The sequence below is a fragment of the Diaphorina citri genome, unplaced genomic scaffold (genome assembly GCF_000475195.1).
Source record: "Diaphorina citri unplaced genomic scaffold, Diaci psyllid genome assembly version 1.1 scaffold135, whole genome shotgun sequence".
Taxonomy (NCBI): Eukaryota; Metazoa; Arthropoda; class Insecta; order Hemiptera; family Psyllidae; genus Diaphorina; species Diaphorina citri.
The window spans coordinates 397,208-417,068 of NW_007377572.1; the positions used below are offsets into that span (position 1 = coordinate 397,208).

General features: G+C 40.0%; 3 protein-coding genes across 4 annotated transcripts in view; 2 read left to right on the top strand and 1 right to left on the bottom strand.

Moving 5' to 3' along the window:
• LOC108254636 (phosphopantothenoylcysteine decarboxylase) overlaps positions 1-731 on the top strand; it is an 11,581-nt gene extending 10,850 nt beyond the window's left edge. Inside the window, exon 2 of the mRNA XM_017449868.2 lies at positions 279-731. Coding sequence (XP_017305357.1) covers positions 279-545 — 267 coding nt within the window. The 3' untranslated portion in view covers positions 546-731. The remainder of the gene's footprint in view (positions 1-278) is intronic.
• A 706-nt stretch (positions 732-1,437) lies between these two features.
• Positions 1,438-5,625, top strand: LOC103504823 (transmembrane protein 170B). 2 transcript variants are annotated; one of them, XM_008469122.3, is made up of 4 exons: positions 1,438-1,754; positions 3,044-3,360; positions 4,259-4,500; positions 5,433-5,625. In XM_008469122.3, the coding sequence occupies exons 2-3, from the start codon at positions 3,137-3,139 to the stop codon at positions 4,452-4,454; spliced, it is 420 nt and encodes a 139-aa protein (XP_008467344.1). In that variant the 5' UTR covers positions 1,438-1,754; positions 3,044-3,136; the 3' UTR covers positions 4,455-4,500; positions 5,433-5,625. The 2 variants fall into 2 exon arrangements, with proteins under 2 accessions (XP_008467344.1, XP_017305358.1); XM_017449869.2 differs by lacking the exon at positions 5,433-5,625 and adding an exon at positions 5,220-5,256.
• A 9,163-nt stretch (positions 5,626-14,788) lies between these two features.
• LOC108254635 lies at positions 14,789-19,075 on the bottom strand. The gene is made up of 4 exons (XM_026820276.1): positions 18,985-19,075; positions 17,674-17,834; positions 16,216-17,224; positions 14,789-16,066 (listed from the first exon to the last, which is right to left on the bottom strand). The coding sequence occupies exons 1-4, from the start codon at positions 19,073-19,075 to the stop codon at positions 14,877-14,879; spliced, it is 2,451 nt and encodes an 816-aa protein (XP_026676077.1). The 3' UTR covers positions 14,789-14,876.
• Positions 19,076-19,861: the final 786 nt, after the last annotated feature.

Sequence of the window (19,861 nt, forward strand, 5' to 3'; positions counted from 1 at the left end):
AAAAAGGTGTTAGGTGTTTTTTTCCTTTTTTTTTTTTTTTTTTTAGGTGATAGATTTATAGCATTATTTTGTTACCAGTATTTTTTTTTCTGAACCATTATCAAGTTTTTTTTTTTTTTACATGGCTGTTGATCATCATCAAATTAGTATTGGTCACTAACCAAGTGTTCAGATGGTAATCCACCAAGAGAAATGTCATGACAAATGTTAGGTAACTTCTGTGTTCTTTGGAGAGAAGAACCTTGTTCATCCCATCTCCTTGTTGTTTTTGATTCCAGGGTCTCTGTGATAACCTACTGACATGCATTCTACGAGCATGGGACTTCAGCAAGCCTATTCTCTTTTGCCCGGCCATGAATACCAAAATGTGGAACCATCCAATTACTAAGAGTCACATCAACACACTGAAAAGTTGGGGTTATGAAGAGATACCATGTGTGTCAAAAACGCTCATGTGTGGTGATACTGGACTCGGTGCTATGGCTGAGGTGGACACAATTAAGTCAGAAATTAAGAAACGGATCTCTAGGGTATCTTTACTATAGGAGTGGCAGTGTGTAAATGATTTTTAGATACGGTTTTGTACCCAATACCATCAGGAAGAGTACTGAACCACAGGATCCTAATAATTTTGTTGACAATAATGCTGGAATTACTGAGTATTCCCTAACAGGCTTTCTTTATTTTAGCTTAAGGGATGATTTATAATTATAATACCTACCTTCTTGTTAGAAAAAAATGGGAATCCTTACAATTTTAATTGTTCAGTTGGGTTGTATATTTTTTTTTTATTAATCAATAAATATTTTAAATTAATTACTTGCTGTGTCATTGAGTAAAAGATTGTGTATTATAGAATATAGAGGTATTTCCCCATATTTAATTATGTTTGTCTTGATTTAATATAGCATGTATGTACATGAATTTTCTAGTACCTATTTATGATGAAAATTATTAAATATAATATAAATTAAGTACATTGAAAGTGCATATTATTTCAAGTTCAATATATCTTATCTTGACCATTTACCTACACTTTTTTATGTACATATTTTCAGTCTGTTTCTGTTACACAGGAGAAAAATCAGAACTCCAGCCTTAATTATTGTTCATTGTAACTTCAGCCTCAACCTCAAAGGGATTTTTTTTTTTTTACTTTCTATTATGATTATTTATTGTTTATTTTCAAGAAAACAAGAAATCCAGTTCCGGGACACTTTAAAAACACCCTGTATGACTATTTAGACTAAAATAGGCTGAAGTTACTTTGGTTACGCTGAATAAAAATCGCCATAAATTATTTTGATCATATTGAATAAAAATCGAGTTATTTTTGATCACGGCGAATAAAAAATCGCCTCAATTTTTGGTCATGCTGAATAAAAATCGCCTCTTCACTAGTGAGAAGTTGGCAGCTTTTTTCGAGTTTCAAGTCTTGTCCGTAGCTAACTTCACACTACTCAAAGAAAAACTTGATCCTGCCTGATCCTGATATTCCTGATTATTTGGCTGAAGTGATAAGGGAAAATCAAGGAAATCTGATAGAATAATGAAGAAATATCAGATTCTTCAACTGTTCTAGGGCATTTCAACAGTTTCCCCATTAATTGAAACCCATTTTCTGTGGACATGTGACAAAAGTATTTGTTCAACCAGTATAATCCATTTGATCATTCTCAGTTCTCGTGACATGAACTTGGGAGTTTCCATGATAAGAACCACCAAGGCTGTTGGTACTTGGGTCACTTTGGAAGGTAAGTATTGGTCCTACCATGAAAATCATTTATGGATCTTGTTCACGAAGCAAATCATTTCATGTAACATTGACAAAAGTTTTGTCAGAAACATGATATTTTTATCTTGTTTGTCACACAGCATACACTTGAAACAAGTTCTTTTTCTTTTGTACCTATGTATTGTGTAAAAATATAAAATGGATTGTATTTATGAATTTAATTCGAATATTTTGTTTGCCTTTTTTTTCATTGAATATTTAGGTACTTACTTGTACTTCCCCCCTCCCTGTTATTTCTCGAAATAACTCTTATTTATTTGCCAGCCTGGTTAGCTTGGAGGGCGGCGTGTCTGCCTTGTGTCTTGTATACGCTAGGTCCCGGGTTTGATTCCCGCCCGGGGCAAACTTTATTCTAAACAGACGAGGCTCTCGGAACGACTGACTTACTCCTATCCTGCTTTTCTTCTCTATTTCATTTCGGGATGATAAGACCTCCGTTGTTATGGTTCCCTCTATCAAACCTCTACATAAAAAAGCGGGTTCGATTCCCGCCCAAGGCGAACATCACCATAAACAGATACGGTTCGTTTTCGGACTTTACAACACAGTTCACCAGCCTTTAAGAATCACACTCAACATTAATAAAATCACATTCAACATGGCCAGCCTAGTTAGCTTAGTTGGTAGTGCGTCTGACTTGTAAGCGCTAGGCCGCGGGTTCGATTCCCGCCCGGGGCGGATTTTATCCTTATCTTGTTCACGAAGCTTGCAAATCATTTCATGTAACATTGACAAAAGTTTTGTCAGAAACATGATATTTTTATCTTGTTTGTCACACAGCATACACTTGAAACAAGTGTTTGCCTGATGCAGTACTGTGTTAGGACCGTTTTCTTCAGTGTACATTTTCGACTGTGACATTTAAAACTTTATACCCATGATTGACACTCAGACTGTCTGACAGACCATGGTCCCAAACTGTTGAAATTTTTTTGTGAAACACAAAGTGTAAACTTGCTTTCTTAGCCTAGGAAGCTAACTGTTACAAATACTAATTCAATTTCTTTTTCAGGTTCCAAGTCAATGTGTGATGAAAAGCATCAATTTCCATGCAATCTAGAATAGAAAAACACGTTTTCTTCAGTGTACATTTTTGACTGTGACATTTAAAACTTTATTGACACTCAGACTGTCTGACAGACCATGGTCCCAAACTGTTGAAATTTTTTTGTGAAATACAAAGTGTAAACTTGCTTTCTTAGCCTAGGAAGCTAACTGCTACAAATACTAATTCAATTTCTTTTTCAGGTTCCAAGTCAATGTGTGATGAAAAGCATCAATTTCCATGCAATCTAGAATAGAAAAACTTCAACACACAAATCAAACAACCCAACCGTAAAAATGATCTGCAATGGAGGCAGTGTCATTAAATCAAAACCTGTCACCACTGCTACAATACTCTCGTCAATTGCCGATGTGCTTAGTTTTGCCAACTACTGCACACTGACAACATTTGCGGAAATGTGGTGGCAAATATTTCTGTGGGCACTCTTTTCTTCAATATTTGTACACACTACGGCTGCCATCATAGCATTTGGTACATTAAGGAAACATCATTTTGGAAAGTGAGTATTCTTCTTCTCCTATTTCTTATTTTATAGTAAGTATTGCAAAACAAATATGTTGCTACTTCTCTTTGACATATCTTTTTTGTTGATTACACAGAGCAATTTATTTGCTGATAGTAAATTTATGAGTACCTATCCTCCTTGAACTTATTTAGAAATGTTTTCATAAAGTTGCTATCAACACATAACCTTTCTCTATCTAATCATAATTAACCTTTTTTTTTATCAGGCCAGATAGAACCAGCAGCATGTAATTGCTCAGATGGCCACCCATCTGGATACTACCTAAACATGGAAAGGTTAACTTCAATGATCTATTTGGTAATTATTCAGGAGCCACAACAGTGAAAAAGAAAGCTCATTTTTACATGGTTTTTTGTGTCTAATCTAACCCCATAATAACACTACTGGTCACTCACTGCTCATTTGTGAAAGCTCCTTTTTTTTAAAAAGCAATTTTTCATTGTTGTGGCTTCTGAACCCTGGATTTTTGGTTGAATTTATTCCTCTCTTAACCCCATATACCTTGCTCTATCTAAGTATTCTAAGTAAAGTAGGTAAAAATAAAGTTAATTCTAATTTTTAATTTGCTATGTCTGTGTGTTTCTACCAGGTACTGTCCGATATTCATTCTCATCATGGGTGTCTTCCCTCCACTCACCTTTTTTTTTGTGTCTAATCTAACCCCATAATAACACTACTGGTCACTCACTGCTCATTTGTGAAAGCTCCTTTTTTTAAAGCAATTTTTCATTGTTGCGGCTTCTGAACCCTGGATTTTTTGGTTGAATTTATTCCTCTCTTAACCCCATATACCTTGCTCTATCTAAGTAAAGTAGGTAAAAATAAAGTTAATGCTAATTTTTAATTTGCTATGTCTGTGTGTTTCTACCAGGTACTGTCCGATATTCATTCTCATCATGGGTGTCTTCCCTCCACTCACCTCAGGCATCATCAGTAGTGCAATGATTGCCATGGTGTACTCGTGTGCGGAAATGAGTATGGCCCCTGTGTACGCCATGTTCTGGGGAGTTGGTCAGACTGTGCTCTCGGCAGCAGTTGGATTCACTCGGATACTGGCAACATTGTGATCAACTCTGGTGTGTCATTGGCAACATGTAAATTTGTACTTGCTGGGTAAGTTTTTTTTTTCTTTCTTTCAATGCCCTGTTGCACCATTGTATGGACTAGTAAAAATTAGTAGTGTAAAAGTTCTAATAATTTACATAGGTTACCTACACTTGTAACTTATGTTCCATACAATGGTGGAACAGGTTTCCTGGTGACATTCCAGATACAGTCTCCCATGTGAGGAAAGATATTTGCTTTAGGAGTGTTCTATTATTATGTTAAGGCGGTCTCTTCCTGATCCCTAATGTGCTGTGTCCATTTTGGTTTAGGACTATTGCACTGCTAGCAGTGTTTTAAAGTTAAAGTAGTTTTTCAAGGTCCCCACAATACACAATATTTAGCTTGAAGGTTAGTGCATCTGCCTTGCAAACACTAGGTTGTGTGGTCTCTTCCTGATCCCTAATGTGCCGCGTCCATTTTAGTTTAGGACTATTGCACTGCTAGGAGTGTTCTAAAGTTAAAGTAGTTTTTCAAGGTCCCCACAATACACAATATTTAGCTTGAAGGTTAGTGCATCTGCCTTGCAAACACTAGGTTGTGGGTTAGATTTTGTCTGTTATGTATTTTATTTTAAACAGACAAGGTTTGTTCTCAGAATGGCTGGTTTTCTCCTATCCTCTCTTTGATTTTGGGATGATAAGGCCTCTGTTGTTACAGTTACAGTTCCCCTTTCAAATCTCTAAAAAAAAAAAAAAACTGCCAGCTTTATGGATTTCTGTTTTCAGATTACCCAAGCTGTCCACTGCATAGAGTAGAGCGGGTGTGGTGCATGTGTCTGTTATGTATTTTATTTTAAACAGACAAGATTTGTTCTCAGAATGGCTGGTTTTCTCCTATCCTCTCTTTGATTTTGGGATGATAAGGCCTCTGTTGTTACAGTTCCCCTTTCAAATCTCTAAAAAAAAAAAACTGCCAGCTTTATGGATTTCTGTTTTCAGATTACCCAAGCTGTCCACTGCATAGAGTAGAGCGGGTGTGGTGCATGGTGCATTTCATTGTGATATAACCTTAGGCCAAGCAGAACATTGCTGTTGAAGCTTGCAGTAAGCTATTCAAGCTAAGAGACTGGGCTTTAGTATTTAAGGGCCACATTTGTGAACAAAGCACTGGCTCCCAAGCTGCACTGAAGCAATTCCAAACATCTGATAGGACAAGATTTGTTTCAGTATGACTTGAGTGGAGGATAAACCCCCCACCCACAAAGTGTCTATATGTGTCCCTTCAAAAACTAGAGAGTTGAATCCGTACATGGTTATAATCAGTCCTGTGTCACAACTTCAGTGGGTATCACTTTATAACTCCTAGTTCATTTAACTTGAGAATAGCCTGTCGCGGGTTCAATTCCCGCCCGGGGTGGATTTTATCCTAAACAGATGAAGTTCGTTCTTGGAGCGGCGGAGCGGCTTACTTTCTGTTATCCTGTCTTCTTTCACTCTTTGCTTTTGGGACGGTACGACCTTAGCAGTTACAGTTTCCTCTATCCAACCTCTTTTTTTTAAGGCTACCTTTGATTGATATAGACTTGAAATTAGCTTCAGTTATACAGGGAATACCTGTATAATGGGGCTCAACCAAATGACAATTTTTTTCGAGATAGAGTCCTATTCCGATGTAAAAGTACCCAAAAAGTGCATTGGCGCACTCAAAAACATCCAAAACGGTCCCTAAATCCCCTAAAATGTCGCTCAAAGGTACGTTGAACTGACGTCATGTATCCGACCTCGCATGAACGGACGTCACATCACGAAAAAATGGCTGCCCGCGAAAATTATAGGGGCTCAACAAAATGACAATTTTTTTCGAGATAGAGTCCTATTCCGATGTAAAAGTACCCAAAAAGTGCATTGGCGCACTCAAAAACATCCAAAACGGTCCCTAAATCCCCTAAAATGTCGCTAAAAGGTCGCAAAAAAAATAACGTTGAAACAGCCATGGTTTACACATGAACTGACGTCATCACGAACTGACACATGAACTGACGTCATCACAAAAAAATGCGTGCCCGCGAAAATTATAGGGGCTCAACCAAATGAAAATTTTTTCGAGATAGAGTCCTATTCCGATGTAAAAGTACCCAAAAAGTGCATTGGCGCACTCAAAAACATCCAAAACGGTCCCTAAATCCCCTAAAATGTCGCTAAAAGGTCGCAAAAAAAATAACGTTGAAACAGCCATGGTTTACACATGAACTGACGTCATCACGAACTGACACATGAACTGACGTCATCACAAAAAAATGGCTGCCCGCGAAAATTATAGGGGCTCAACCAAGAAGGAGCAGGAACTTCAAAACCCCAAAAGTCTCCCATTCGACCCGCTGGCTTTTGAGCCACTCAAGGCCGCTTCGTCGTCCACAAAGTTCCTTACATGATGGAACATAGGCCATTGAGCCCCATTGTTCAATAGTCCTTACAAGGCTGAGTTTATGTATAGTTTTAAGTGTCTTACAATATCGAAGTTAGGGGAAAAAAAAGAAACCTGCAAATTATTTTTGTAAAGAAATAAATTCTGTAAAGGTAAATTCAGAAGAAGAAGAAGAAGAAGAAGAAGAAGAAGAAGAAGAAGAAGAAGAAGAAGAAGAAGAAGAAGAAGAAGAAGAATTTTGCGATGTTTTTTCTCGATCTTTTTTCCGAGGTTTTTTCCCCATTTATTTTATTTTCAATTTTCTCTCTACATTTATACACTTTCTTTTGTTAATAAAGACATGTATTTTCTGAATTTCGTCAACAGTTGTGCGTTTCCATTCAGTATTAATCAGAGAGAGATTTAATACAATAAAAAAAAGTATTGGAAATTGTAAGAGAGGGGGAAGACGATTTGAACAGTATGCTAGGGGAAAACAGTACACAATTATATGAACTTTTGTACCTAGATTTTTTTTTTCAACTTAGAAGTTGTGGCAAAACCCTACACATTCCAAAGTGATGACTTATTTATTTAAGAATTCAATACCTACGTTAGATTTTAGTAATTTTTTGAATATAAACATAGATTTATGTACCTATAAGAAATTGTTAATAGTTTACATTAATCAAAAGAAGTTTTTTTTTTTGTTCTTTTTCTTTTGTACCTATGTATTGTGTAAAAATATAATAAAATGGATTGTATTTATGAATTTAATTCGAATATTTTGTTTGCCTTTTTTTCATTGAATATTTAGGTACTTACTTGTACTTCCCCCTCCCTGTTATTTCTCGAAATAACTCTTATTTATTTGCCAGCCTGGTTAGCTTGGAGGGCGGCGTGTCTGCCTTCTGTCTTGTATACGCTAGGTCCCGGGTTTGATTCCCGCCCGGGGCAAACTTTATTCTAAACAGACGAGGTTAGTTCTTGGAACGACTGACTTACTCCTATCCTGCTTTTCTTCTCTCTTTCATTTCGGGATGATAAGACCTCCGTTGTGATAGTTCCCTCTATCAAACCTCTATATAAAAAAGCGGGTTCGATTCCCGCCCAAGGCGAACATCACCCTAAACAGGTACGGTTCGTTTTCGGACTTTACAACACAGTTCACCAGCCTTTAAGAATCACACTCAACATAAATAAAATCACATTCAACATGGCCTACTCTTGTTATCGTTTCTTACATTCCACTTTTCTCTCATCAAGCAATATCACAGGACTAGGTTATTTTCCTTTCAGAAAACTTTGGAAAATGGAACGGGTTCCCTTTCGGAAACTGAAATAGTGCCGGTACTAAACCATAGGAAATCTAAGATGGGGCGCCATTCAAATTAAATATATCCAACCTCTAACGACTAGTATCGACCTGGTATGTTCAATAAAAAAAAAAAAAATCAAATCATAAATTATTTGTGGTAAAAAAGAGCTTTTTCACAACTTATGTGGATATCACAGCATTACTAAGAGCCTCCTTTGCAATCAATTCACATACTTCAATATTCAATTAATCTTTTTACACTGGTAATATCGCCACTGGTCGCTACTTGATTGAAATAGTTACTCAATTGTCCTCACGAGGCTGAGTGCACTTCGAACTCCAACCACAGAGCCGAAAAAACTTCGACCCCGCCGGGAATCGGACCCAGGACCTCTGGAGTACATGCCTATTGATACCCACAGTGGGACACCCCCTAGGTCACGGAGGCTACTTTAATTTTGAACTGGTATGTTCAATATCCTAAAGGGGTTTGAAGACTTGCTGAAAAATCCAATCCATTGGAACCCCATATCAGTTTCATTATGTGATATGTACCTATTTCGGAATCTATTTCCATCAGAAGAATTGCTGAATGCTCCAATTCATTTGACCCCAAATCAGTTCCCTTAGGTCCCTTAGGTGATAATTCAGAATTGCTTCCGTTTCCCAAAAGGAAAATTCACCTGCTCTTTCCTCAACTAAAACTATCAACTAGTCTTACTCTCAGTTGAAACGATTCCCTTAGGAGTCACCCCTGGTATGAAAACTTTGACGGATTCAATATGGCCTACTCTTATTATCGTTTCTTACATTCCACTCTTCTCTCATCAAGCAATATCACAGGACTAGGTTATTTTCCTTTCAGGTAACTTTGGAAAACGGAACTGATTCCCTTTGGGAAACTGAAATTACTGAAATTTTCTGATGGTTTGTAAACCATCAGAAACCCCAATGGCGCGTGGCGTGCCATTATCGTATAGCCACTGGTCGCTACTCGATTAAAGTAGCTACTCAGTTGTCCTCACGAGGCTAAGTACACCCTAAACTTCAAGCACAGAGCCAAAAAAATATCAACTCTGACGGGAATCGAACCCGGGAACTCCAGTTTGCATGCCTATTGTGATACCCACTAGGCCACGGAGGCTACTTTAGTATCGACCTGGTTTGTTTAATACCCAAATAGGGTTGGAAGACTAGCTAAATGCTCCATCACTCTATTGGAAGACTAGCTAAAAAATCCATCAGACCCCATGTTGGTTCCATTATGTGATATTTCAGAATCGGTTTCGTTTTCTAAAAGTTTCCCATGGATTTGCTGAATGCTCCAATCCATTGGACCCCAAACCAGTTCCCTTAGGTGATAATTCAGAATTGCTTCCGTTTCCCAAAAGAAAAATTCACCTGTTCTTTCCTCAACTAAAACTATCAACTAGTCTTACTCTCAGTTGAAACGATTCCCTTAGGAGTCACCCCTGGTATGAAAACTTTGACGGGGACTGGCTTGGCATTCAGCGCCTGGTTGATTTCTTCCGGGCTGAGGATTTTCAGTTTGAGCAGAGCGGCAAGTAGTTGGTGTTTGGCATTACCGATGAATGAGTGAGTGAGAAAGCATGGAAGACCACGGAACCCATCTCCCATTGTGTACAGAGGGACACGCACTGTGCCCAACACCTGGGAATCAAAATCATGGAATGCTAATCGAACGTGGAATGCAAAATTATCTTTCTTTTTTTAATGGGTACCTTACATGATCATTAGTAATGTCATTACTAATGATGGAATTCCGGATTTTCTGATTTTTCATCATAATGACATTACTAAAGATTGTGTAAGGTACCTATAAGAGGTTTGACAGAGGGAACTGTAACTGCTATGGTCTTATCGTCCCGAAATCGAAGAGAGAAGGAAGGCAGGATAGGAAAAAGCCAAGCTAGCTTAGAGGTGTCTGCCTTGTGCTAGGGACAGTTATGGGATTGATTCCCACATGGGGTAAACCTTTCCTAAGGGACCACTCTTCCTAATGGAAGGAAAGAAATGTTGCATATGATTGGTTTCTGGATGACCATCTAAGATATTGCATGCTGCTGGCTTTCCCCAGGTTCACTCAGGCTATGTGAGGAGACAAGTAGCTTGTCAACAATTGAATAAAATCAACAGAAATTAGGTCTGATCAAGAGGGGGGGGTTGATTCCTATGGTATTCTCTAAGGGGAGGGCGGGGGAAGGAAGGTAAGTAAACTTACCTCCACACCATAGTCATGTGATGTGAGTGCTCCCTTTTCAATCTCGAGCACATCAGTCTTCTCCACTTGCAATGCATAGAAATGTAGAATGATCTTCTTGCTCTGACTGTAATGAATACACACTAGATCACTGTCCTTCACTTTGTACTTGGGATTCAAGTTGATTTCTTCATTGAGTTCCCGATTCAATGCTTCCAGAGGAGATTCACCTGCGTCGACCAAACCACCTGGGAATCCTATGTAGCCATCAAACCTCATTTGCATCTGAAAAGAGAGATAATTGAATAAATAGAAAATGGAAGTAGTCATGTGGCCTCTGTGGTCAAGGGAGGTATCACATCTTGCATAGCACAGAACCCTGGTTCAATTCCCAAGAGACACTGGTTTAAGACCACCTATTTTTGTATAAGTAGGTTATACTTACTTAATAATTTGATCAAAAAAAAAAAAAGGAAAAATAAAGAGGTTTCCACCTTTTAAAACATACATCCTGCTGATTCAGGAATAGGAGAAGAAAGAGGAGGGTTTAGGAGGGGAAGAGAAGAGATAGATTCAAATTATTCAACTCACCAAAACATTGGCTCTAGCAGTGTATGTGGCAAATATCTTGTCATCATTATAGGCAAAGATCATACAATGGCTTGCATGATATCCACTCTTGTACTTATCGTCTTTCAAATCAGATTGTGTCAGCTCTATGAGGTTATACTTAATAATTTGATAAAAAATAATAATAATAAAAAATAAAGAGGTTTCCACCTTTTAAAATATACATACTAATGATTCAGGAGAAGAAAGAAGAGGAGGAGAAGAAAGAAGAGGAGAAAGAGGAGGGTTTAGGAGGGGAATAGAAGAGATAGATTCAAATTATTCAACTCACCAAAACATTGGCTCTAGCAGTGTATGTGGCAAATATCTTGTCGTCATTATAGGCAAAGATCATACAATGGCTTGCATGATATCCACTCTTGTACTTATCGTCTTTCAAATCAGATTGTGTCAGCTCTATGAAGTCATTTAGATTTGTTGAGGGGCGTCCGTAAACTTCTGTGGCAGCTAGATTCCATGCTGAACTTCCCCAGGTTCTGTCTCCTAAAAAGATAAATCCCATATTAAAACATTTTATTTAATAACTCAAAACTCATTACAGAATAGATAAAAAGATAAATAGGTATAAAATATTAATGTAGGTAGCACTTTAGAAACTTGAAATGCTTTACACTCCATTCAGTGATAAGCTACCTGTATTCACCCATTAACCTCTCACCCATCTTGAGTGGGGCTGGGAAAAGCCAACAGCATGTAATTGCCCGAGATCATCACCCATTCAGATACCAACCACACACATTACCTACTTAACTTCAATGAGCCTTTGAGAACTAGAATGTCCTCTTGCTGCTGGAAATTTGAAGTCACGTGTGTGGAAAAGAAAAGCTCCTTTTTTGTATTTAACCTAACCCTATAATAACACTAATCACTGCTCTAATTGTGAAAACTCTTCTTGTAGTTTAACCTAACCCTATAATAACACTGGTCACTGCTTGTTTGTGCCAGTTCCTTTGATAGCAAACTTCCACACACATGACTTCTGCACAAGTACCTTGATTTCAAATACCTTGTTATTAATACTTCCAAATAAAACCATGATTTCAACAACCAAATCATAAAATCTGACTCTCAACTTTTTCTTTTCCCAAGTTCAAGCCCAAGTATAAAGTTTAGTTTCAGTTAAACTGACTATACATATTGGTAGGCTGAAAATAAATCTAAGCTAGATTCCATGCTGAACTCCCCCAGGTTCTGTCTCCTAAAAAGATAAATCCCATATTAAAACATTTTATTTAACAACTCATTACAGAATAGATAAAAAGATAAATAGGTATAAAATATTAATGTAGCACTTTAGAAAACTTGAAATGCTTTACACTCTATTCAGTGATAAGCTACCCATGTTCACCCATTAACCTCACCCATGTTGAGTGGGGCTGGGAAAAGCCAACAGCATGTAATTGCCCGAGATCATCACCCATTCGGGTATCAACCACACACATTACCTACTTAACTTCAATGAGCCTTTGAGAACTAGAATGTCCTCTTGCTGCTAGAAATTTGAAGTCACGTGTGTGGAAAAGAAAAGCTCCTTTTTTGTATTTAACCTAACCCTATAATAACACTAATCACTGCTCTAATTGGGGTGTAGTGGAATCACTCTCATTTAAATTACAATGCCTACAGGACATTCGGGGGAAGAGAAAAAAATAATCGGATGAAACTCACGACAAGTGGGATCGGGCTTTTAGGTTTTAATAGGAACTGAGGCCGTGTATGAGCAAAATCTGACTTCAGAACAGCGAGATTCTAAGGCTGGGAAATCCTTAAAGTCAAGGAGCAGGAACTTCAAAACCCTAAAAGTCTCCCATTCGACCCGCTGGCTTTTGAGCCACTCAAGGCCGCTTCGTCGTCCACAAAGTTCCTTACATGATGGAACATAGGCCGCTCTTCTCACTTACCTCTGACTGCAGGAAGTGGGATCGTGTGCAGAGGGCTTGGATATTCGCCTTCTTTCGCATTTTCTGGTCGGTGAATAAACTCGTCTCTGCCCCTATTGAAAGAGTGCTACCCGCTAAGGAATTTTGTGTGGTGGAATTCTGAGCACTCAGCGCATTCATCGGTTCGCCCGTTCGATAACTCATCGCTTGTCCGTCACCGGTGAGTCCAGCACCGTACGGTCTAGCAAACCCGACCGGGGTCCGCTTCTCAGGACTTTGCAGCGCGGGCCCTCGCTCTTTCGCTGGCGAAACGCTAGAGGCCTCCAAGCCACGATTCGCCCGACGGGGCATCACCTCCCCGCGAGACTCTTCCTCTACGCTGAACGCGGAAAACTCCTCGTCAAACTGAGATTTCATGAATGAGAATCGGCCCGAGGTTCTGCTCGATTTGGATTTGAAGTCAGAGTCGAACGAGAGCCTATGCCTCGTTCCGACAGTATCAAAGGAGACACGGCTTTGCGGTTGAACACCTACCGCGTCAAACGACCGGAGTTCGCTACTCCACTGAGATAGGCCGGAAGGGACAGAACCACCGGTGTAGGAAGCTTCCCCCCGGGATGATTTCTCTGCCTCCCTCTTCGCGGGATCAAGAGGTGAGAACGTACACAGGTTGACCGTCGGCAACGGGCCGGTAAACCTGGCTTCACTCACGGGGAGTGTGTCGCCCTCGGACAGGTCTTGATGGAACGTGTACTTCTTGAGCAGATTCTTTTTGGGCGGTAAGTCGACTTTTTTTCTCTTCCCCCGAATGTTCTGTAGGCATTGTAATTTAAATGAGAGTGATTCCACTACATACGACACGATATTTTTCCGAACGACAAGTGGGAACAGGGTCTAAAATATACGAGACCTTGTTTTAAACGGCTGTAAAATGGCCACAGTTCCTATAGAAAATTAAAAATAATAATAATAACAATAATGGTTTAATAGAAATATATATACACATGTATGTATAGCGAACGTATGTTTTGTATGATTATTTTCAGAAAATTTAAAGAAGCCTTCTTTTATGAGCGGGGCCACAATTTGAGGTACTAGATTCAAGTTTGACCCTTTATTTAATCAAGCGATCTGATTGGTTAATAATAATAACAATAATGGTTTAATAGAAATATATATACACATGTATGTATAGCGAACGTATGTATGTTCTGTATGATTATTTTCAAAAATATTAATGAAAATTCAAAGAAGCCTTCTTTTATGAGCGGGGCCACAATTTGAGGTACTAGATTCAAGTTTGACCCTTTATTTAATCAAGCGATCTGATTGGTTGATTTCAAACATTTCAGGATTTAAGCAATCTGATTGGTTGATTTCAAACATTTCAACCAATCAGTTTGCTAGTTCAACCTAGTTAAGTTTAAACGAGAGGTAAACTTAAAGCTACGTTAATCTCAGATTGTGGCCCTGTTCATGAGAGGCAAAAATGCCCTTCTACCTAACTTACATACTTATTTATAGTTGCTTCCAAGTCTACCAACACCTAGAATGGAATATACCTTGTTAATCCTGCTGCCTATCCGGCTGTAAGATAATTAAACCTTTTTTTACTTTCTATTACATTAGTTATAGGTTATAAAATATGGAACCTATACAATGTAACAAAGAAAGATCTTTTTAATTCTGTGATGTATAAAATTGAACATTCTTGTTTTGTATCTGTTGTTGTTTGTAGATAATAATGTTTCTTTTCTTGTTTCTTTCATATCTGTTAAACAATATTCCAATGTTATTTTTATTGCCCAATGACTTTTTTTTTTTTTTTTTTTTATTTGGTTCTTTTTCATTTTAAAAAAGCTTTTGTTTTTTTTATAAGGCTGGGAAATCCTTAAAGTCAAGGAGCAGGAACTTCAAAACCCTAAAAGTCTCCCATTCGACCCGCTGGCTTTTGAGCCACTCAAGGCCGCTTCGTCGTCCACAAAGTTCCTTACATGATGGAACATAGGCCGCTCTTCTCACTTACCTCTGACTGCAGGAAGTGGGATCGTGTGCAGAGGGCTTGGATATTCGCCTTCTTTCGCATTTTCTGGTCGGTGAATAAACTCGTCTCTGCCCCTATTGAAAGAGTGCTGCTACCCGCTAAGGAATTTTGTGTGGTGGAATTCTGAGCACTCAGCGCATTCATCGGTTCGCCCGTTCGATAACTCATCGCTTGTCCGTCACTGGTGAGTCCAGCACCGTACGGTCTAGCAAACCCGACCGGGGTCCGCTTCTCAGGACTTTGCAGCGTGGGCCCTTGCTCTTTCGCTGGCAAAACGCTAGAGGCCTCCAAGCCACGATTCGCCCGACGGGGCATCGCCTCCCCGCGAGACTCTTCCTCTACGCTGAACGCGGAAAACTCCTCGTCAAATTGAGATTTCATGAATGAGAATCGGCCCGAGGTTCTGCTCGATTTGGATTTGAAGTCAGAGTCGAACGAGAGCCTATGCCTCGTTCCGACAGTATCAAAGGAGACACGGCTTTGCGGTTGAACACTTACCGCGTCAAACGACCGGAGTTCGCTACTCCACTGAGATAGGCCGGAAGGGACAGAACCACCGGTGTAGGAAGCTTCTCCCCGGGATGATTTCTCTGCCTCCCTCTTCGCGGGATCAAGAGGCGAGAACGTACACAGGTTGACCGTCGGCAACGGGCCGGTAAACCTGACTTCACTCACGGGGAGTGTGTCGCCCTCGGACAGGTCTTGATGGAACGTGTACTTCTTGAGCAGATTCTTTTTGGGCGGTAAGTCGACGCTGCCCAGTTTGGAGGGCGACAGAGACGCTGCTTCGGGGGCGAGCTTGAGACGTTTCCCGGGTGGGGGACTGAGTAGAGGCGAATCCGGTGTTCTTGGCGGGCGAACGGACTTTTCCCCACCTGACGGGGTTAAAGTCCCTTCACCCGTACTCGTCGCGTCAGCCCCGTGAGATTCCGCTTTACCATCGCCCGCTTTTATCGGCGTTTTCACTTTCCCCGACGACAGGAGTTGCTGGTTTTTCTTCGCCTGTCGTTCTTTCTTCTGACGCGCCAGGTCGGCGTAGTAGGTGGCCATAGAACAGTCGAGGTCTTCGAAGAACTTCGGCCCGGCTGCTTTCTGTTTAAGCCCCGCCCCCGGTATACCGGGTTTCTGCCCAACTGGTTATTTTTCTTCGCCTGTCGTTCTTTCTTCTGACGCGCCAGGTCGGCGTAGTAGGTGGCCATCGAACAGTCGAGGTCTTCGAAGAACTTCGGCCCGGCTGCTTTCTGTTTAAGCCCCGCCCCCGGTATACCGGGTTTCTGCCCAACTGGTTTAGCAGGCAGGGGTTTCTTCTCGCCTGAAGTGGCCACGGGAGACGCACTTTTCTCTTCACTCGATCCCTTCTCAGCGAGTTTCTCTTTCTCAGGAGTCTTCTCGTTTTTATCCTTCACAGCCTTATCTCCCACACTGATTTTAATCGCTCCGCTTTTCTCCGCCGATTTGTCTTTGACGCCGGAAGACTTTTCGTTTTTCCTCTTGTCCCGATGTTTAGAGGAAGTATCATGAGACTCTCTCCTCGTGGACTTATCCGGAGTTGCGTCCACCTTGGAACTTTTCGGGGATTTTTCATCGGATTTCAGTTTCTCTTCCGATCGGGACTTCTCGTCTGATTTCGACCTTTCGCCCCGATCATGTCTGCCTTTCCCGTGTCCCACTTTCTCCGGTGTTCTATGCGTCTCATGACTGTCCCGTCGCTCGCTACCCAATTTCTTATCCTTCCTATCAACGAACTTTGACTTTTCCTTCTCCTTGTGATGGTGGTTCACCGAGTGCGACCGATGTTTGTCGATTGGTTTCGGTTTGAACTTCTTCGTAGCCTCTTCACCCTTCTTGCCACTCTCATGGAGTCTCTTCTTGTCCAGAATCCTGTCTAATTCTTTCTGTTCCTCTTCCATGATCTTCTTTAGCACATTCTCTTTCTCCTCCGCCTGCATTCCTCGTTTAGTTTCATCGCGAGAGGCGCTCTTGGGTAGCTTTCCTTCGTGGCTCAGCTTGCGTTTCTTCGGTGCGGGCTGGTCTTCCCGGGCCACCTGAGCTTCTCTTGCCTTCTCCTTCTCGTGGACCTCAGATGAAAAGCTGATCTTCCGTTTCAGTTTGTCCACTTTGGACTTCGGGCCGATTCCCGGTTTCTGAACCGGTTCGACCACTCGTATCGTTGTTGGTACAGACATGACGGTATCGCCTTTTTCGTTACCGGATTTGTGCGTTTTCGTAACATCCTCACTTGCACTGATCTTTTCTACCATTCCTTCCACGTTCTTTCCCGGTCGTTTGTTGATCTTCTCTTCCAAACTGTTCTTGCCCGTCTGTTTGTCTTTTTCTTCAAATGTCAAGCTCTTTTTCGTTTGCTTGACAGCACATTCTCTTTCTCCTCCGCCTGCATTCCTCGTTTAGTTTCATCGCGAGAGGCGCTCTTGGGTAGCTTCCCTTCGTGACTCAGCTTGCGTTTCTTCGGGGCGGGCTGGTCTTCCCGGGCCGCCTGAGCTTCTCTTGCCTTCTCCTTCTCGTGGACCTCAGATGAAAAGCTGATCTTCCGTTTCAGTTTGTCCACTTTGGACTTCGGGCCGATTCCCGGTTTCTGAACCGGTTCGACCACTCGTACCGTTGTTGGTACAGACATGACGGTATCGCCTTTTTCGTTACCGGATTGGCGCGTTTTCGTAACATCCTCACTTGCATGGATCTTTTCTACCATTCCTTCCACGTTCTTTCCTGGTCGTTTGTTGATCTTCTCTTCCAAACTGTTCTTGCCCGTCTGTTTGTCTTTTTCTTCAAATGTCAAGCTCTTTTTCGTTTGCTTGACTGGTTTTTTGTTCTCGTCATGTTTTGATTCTGGATCACCGTGAATTTCTTGCATCCACTCTTCCACTTCTTCTTTACTTGGTGTGTCTTTGGGTTCAGAAAGAGGAGGAGCTTAAATCAAAGTCAAGTGGGGGAAATTTCTTCTGCGCAAGCGTCAGAGCTTTGAGCTAGGAAAATCAGTATACAACACATAGAAAGCATAAAATAATAAATGTTCCAAAGGAATAAAGTAGAAAAAAAATCAAGAAAAAAATTGCGAGAGGTTTTTTCAAGCTTCCCAGACCTGTCCAGCATGAAGGTCCCCACCCGACTCCCACCCTCGGCACCTAACTTTGGTAGCACAACTTCGAAGCTCAGAAAGAGGAGGAGCTTAAATCAAAGTCAAGTGGGGGAAATTTCTTCTGCGCAAGCGTCAGAGCTTTGAGCTAGGAAAATCAGTATGGGGGAAATGTTTCCCCTACTATTTCGGTGTGCTGACAAAGTTAGGTACTTTGGGTGGGCATTCGGGTGGGGACTATGCTTCTCGACGGTCTGGTAGCTTAAAAAATTTTGCGATGTTTTTTCTCGATCTTTTTTCCGAGGTTTTTTCCCCATTTATTTTATTTTCAATTTTCTCTCTACATTTATACACTTTCTTTTGTTAATAAAGACATGTATTTTCTGAATTTCGTCAACAGTTGTGCGTTTCCATTCAGTATTAATCAGAGAGAGATTTAATACAATAAAAAAAAGTATTGGAAATTGTAAGAGAGGGGGAAGACGATTTGAACAGTATGCTAGGGGAAAACAGTACACAATTATATGAACTTTTGTACCTAGATTTTTTTTTTCAACTTAGAAGTTGTGGCAAAACCCTACACATTCCAAAGTGATGACTTATTTATTTAAGAATTCAATACCTACGTTAGATTTTAGTAATTTTTTGAATATAAACATAGATTTATGTACCTATAAGAAATTGTTAATAGTTTACATTAATCAAAAGAAGTTTTTTTTTTTGTTCTTTAACTTTAGTTTAACTTAAGATGAACAATGTTGCCAATTTCATGTCATTTCTTGAGATAACTGGCTAGATTTCATGAAATTTGGCAAGATTTTCATTTCAAGTTAAACTAAAGTTTATCTTTAGACTTCATACATACGGCGGTCAGTCTGTAGTCCCTCCATAAATCAAATAGCTGAATCCCATTGGATTGAGTTAACTGTTAAACCATGTTTAACCCAAACCTCAACTTACCTGTGTTACCCGATGCCATTTTCGAATTGAATGCTAGAAACAAACTGAATAGAGAACGTTTGTCAACAGACAAGTGACGTAGGAAATACATTTGAGCTGTAAGAGTGTAAGCCAAGCCCTTATCACTTATCCTACTTTTTATCTAAAACACATGATAACAACCTGTCCCTAATCCTTATCAGTTTTGTAAAAAAAAAAAAAATGGAAGAATACAATACCTACAAATTGTTTTACAATTTTCGAATTTTTCGCGCCAGTTAAAAAAAAAAAATGGCGGCATGGAATGAGCGATTTTTTATTCATGCTGATGAACCCGATTTTCCTTCCATTTAATTTTTACTATCTTCCCTCAAGACGATAAACGTCTTATGAGTCCTGAGACTGCGAAACACCTTGAAAAGTCCCTTCCAGAAAATAATCATTCAGAACGTTGCTTAACTTCAGTGGTAACCAGCGCATTCTCCCAAAAAGAAGAAAAAAAGTTTTCTTGATGAATAAAAATCGCTCTCCTCACAAATATAGGGTGTATCATAAAGTGGTGAAACTTTACAAAGTATAGGGCGTAACAAAAATACATGAGTAGTGATACAAGATCATATTTCGAGAGTTATTTTGCACTTATCACAGGCAATAACAACTTTTCGAAATTTTATCAAAATTGGATGTAATTTTGTTAATTTTTTTTTTTTCCCCAATGGGCCTTAAGGGGGTTCTGAAGGGCCTCTTTAACAAAGTAGGTACCTACCAGAGTTTACTAAACTATACCTACTGGTAAATAATAAAACATTAAATATCGTACAAGTTCAGTAGGATAGTGATACAAGATCAAATTTCGAGAGTTATTTTGCACTTAACACTTATCACTTAAGGCAATAAC

Bases quoted from the DNA above. Each gene is read 5' to 3' on its own strand.
- LOC103504823 (XM_008469122.3), top strand. From the start codon at position 3,137: ATGATCTGCAATGGAGGCAGTGTCATTAAATCAAAACCTGTCACCACT. The intron at 3,361-4,258 runs GTGAGTATTCTT...TGTTTCTACCAG, and splicing joins AGGAAACATCATTTTGGAAA to GTACTGTCCGATATTCATTC.
- LOC108254635 (XM_026820276.1), bottom strand. From the start codon at position 19,075: ATGTATTTCCTACGTCACTTGTCTGTTGACAAACGTTCTCTATTCAGT. The intron at 17,835-18,984 runs GTAAGTTGAGGT...CTGAACCCAAAG, and splicing joins AATGGCATCGGGTAACACAG to ACACACCAAGTAAAGAAGAA. The intron at 16,067-16,215 runs CAGTTGGGCAGA...AAGAAAAATAAC, and splicing joins GAAACCCCTGCCTGCTAAAC to CAGTTGGGCAGAAACCCGGT.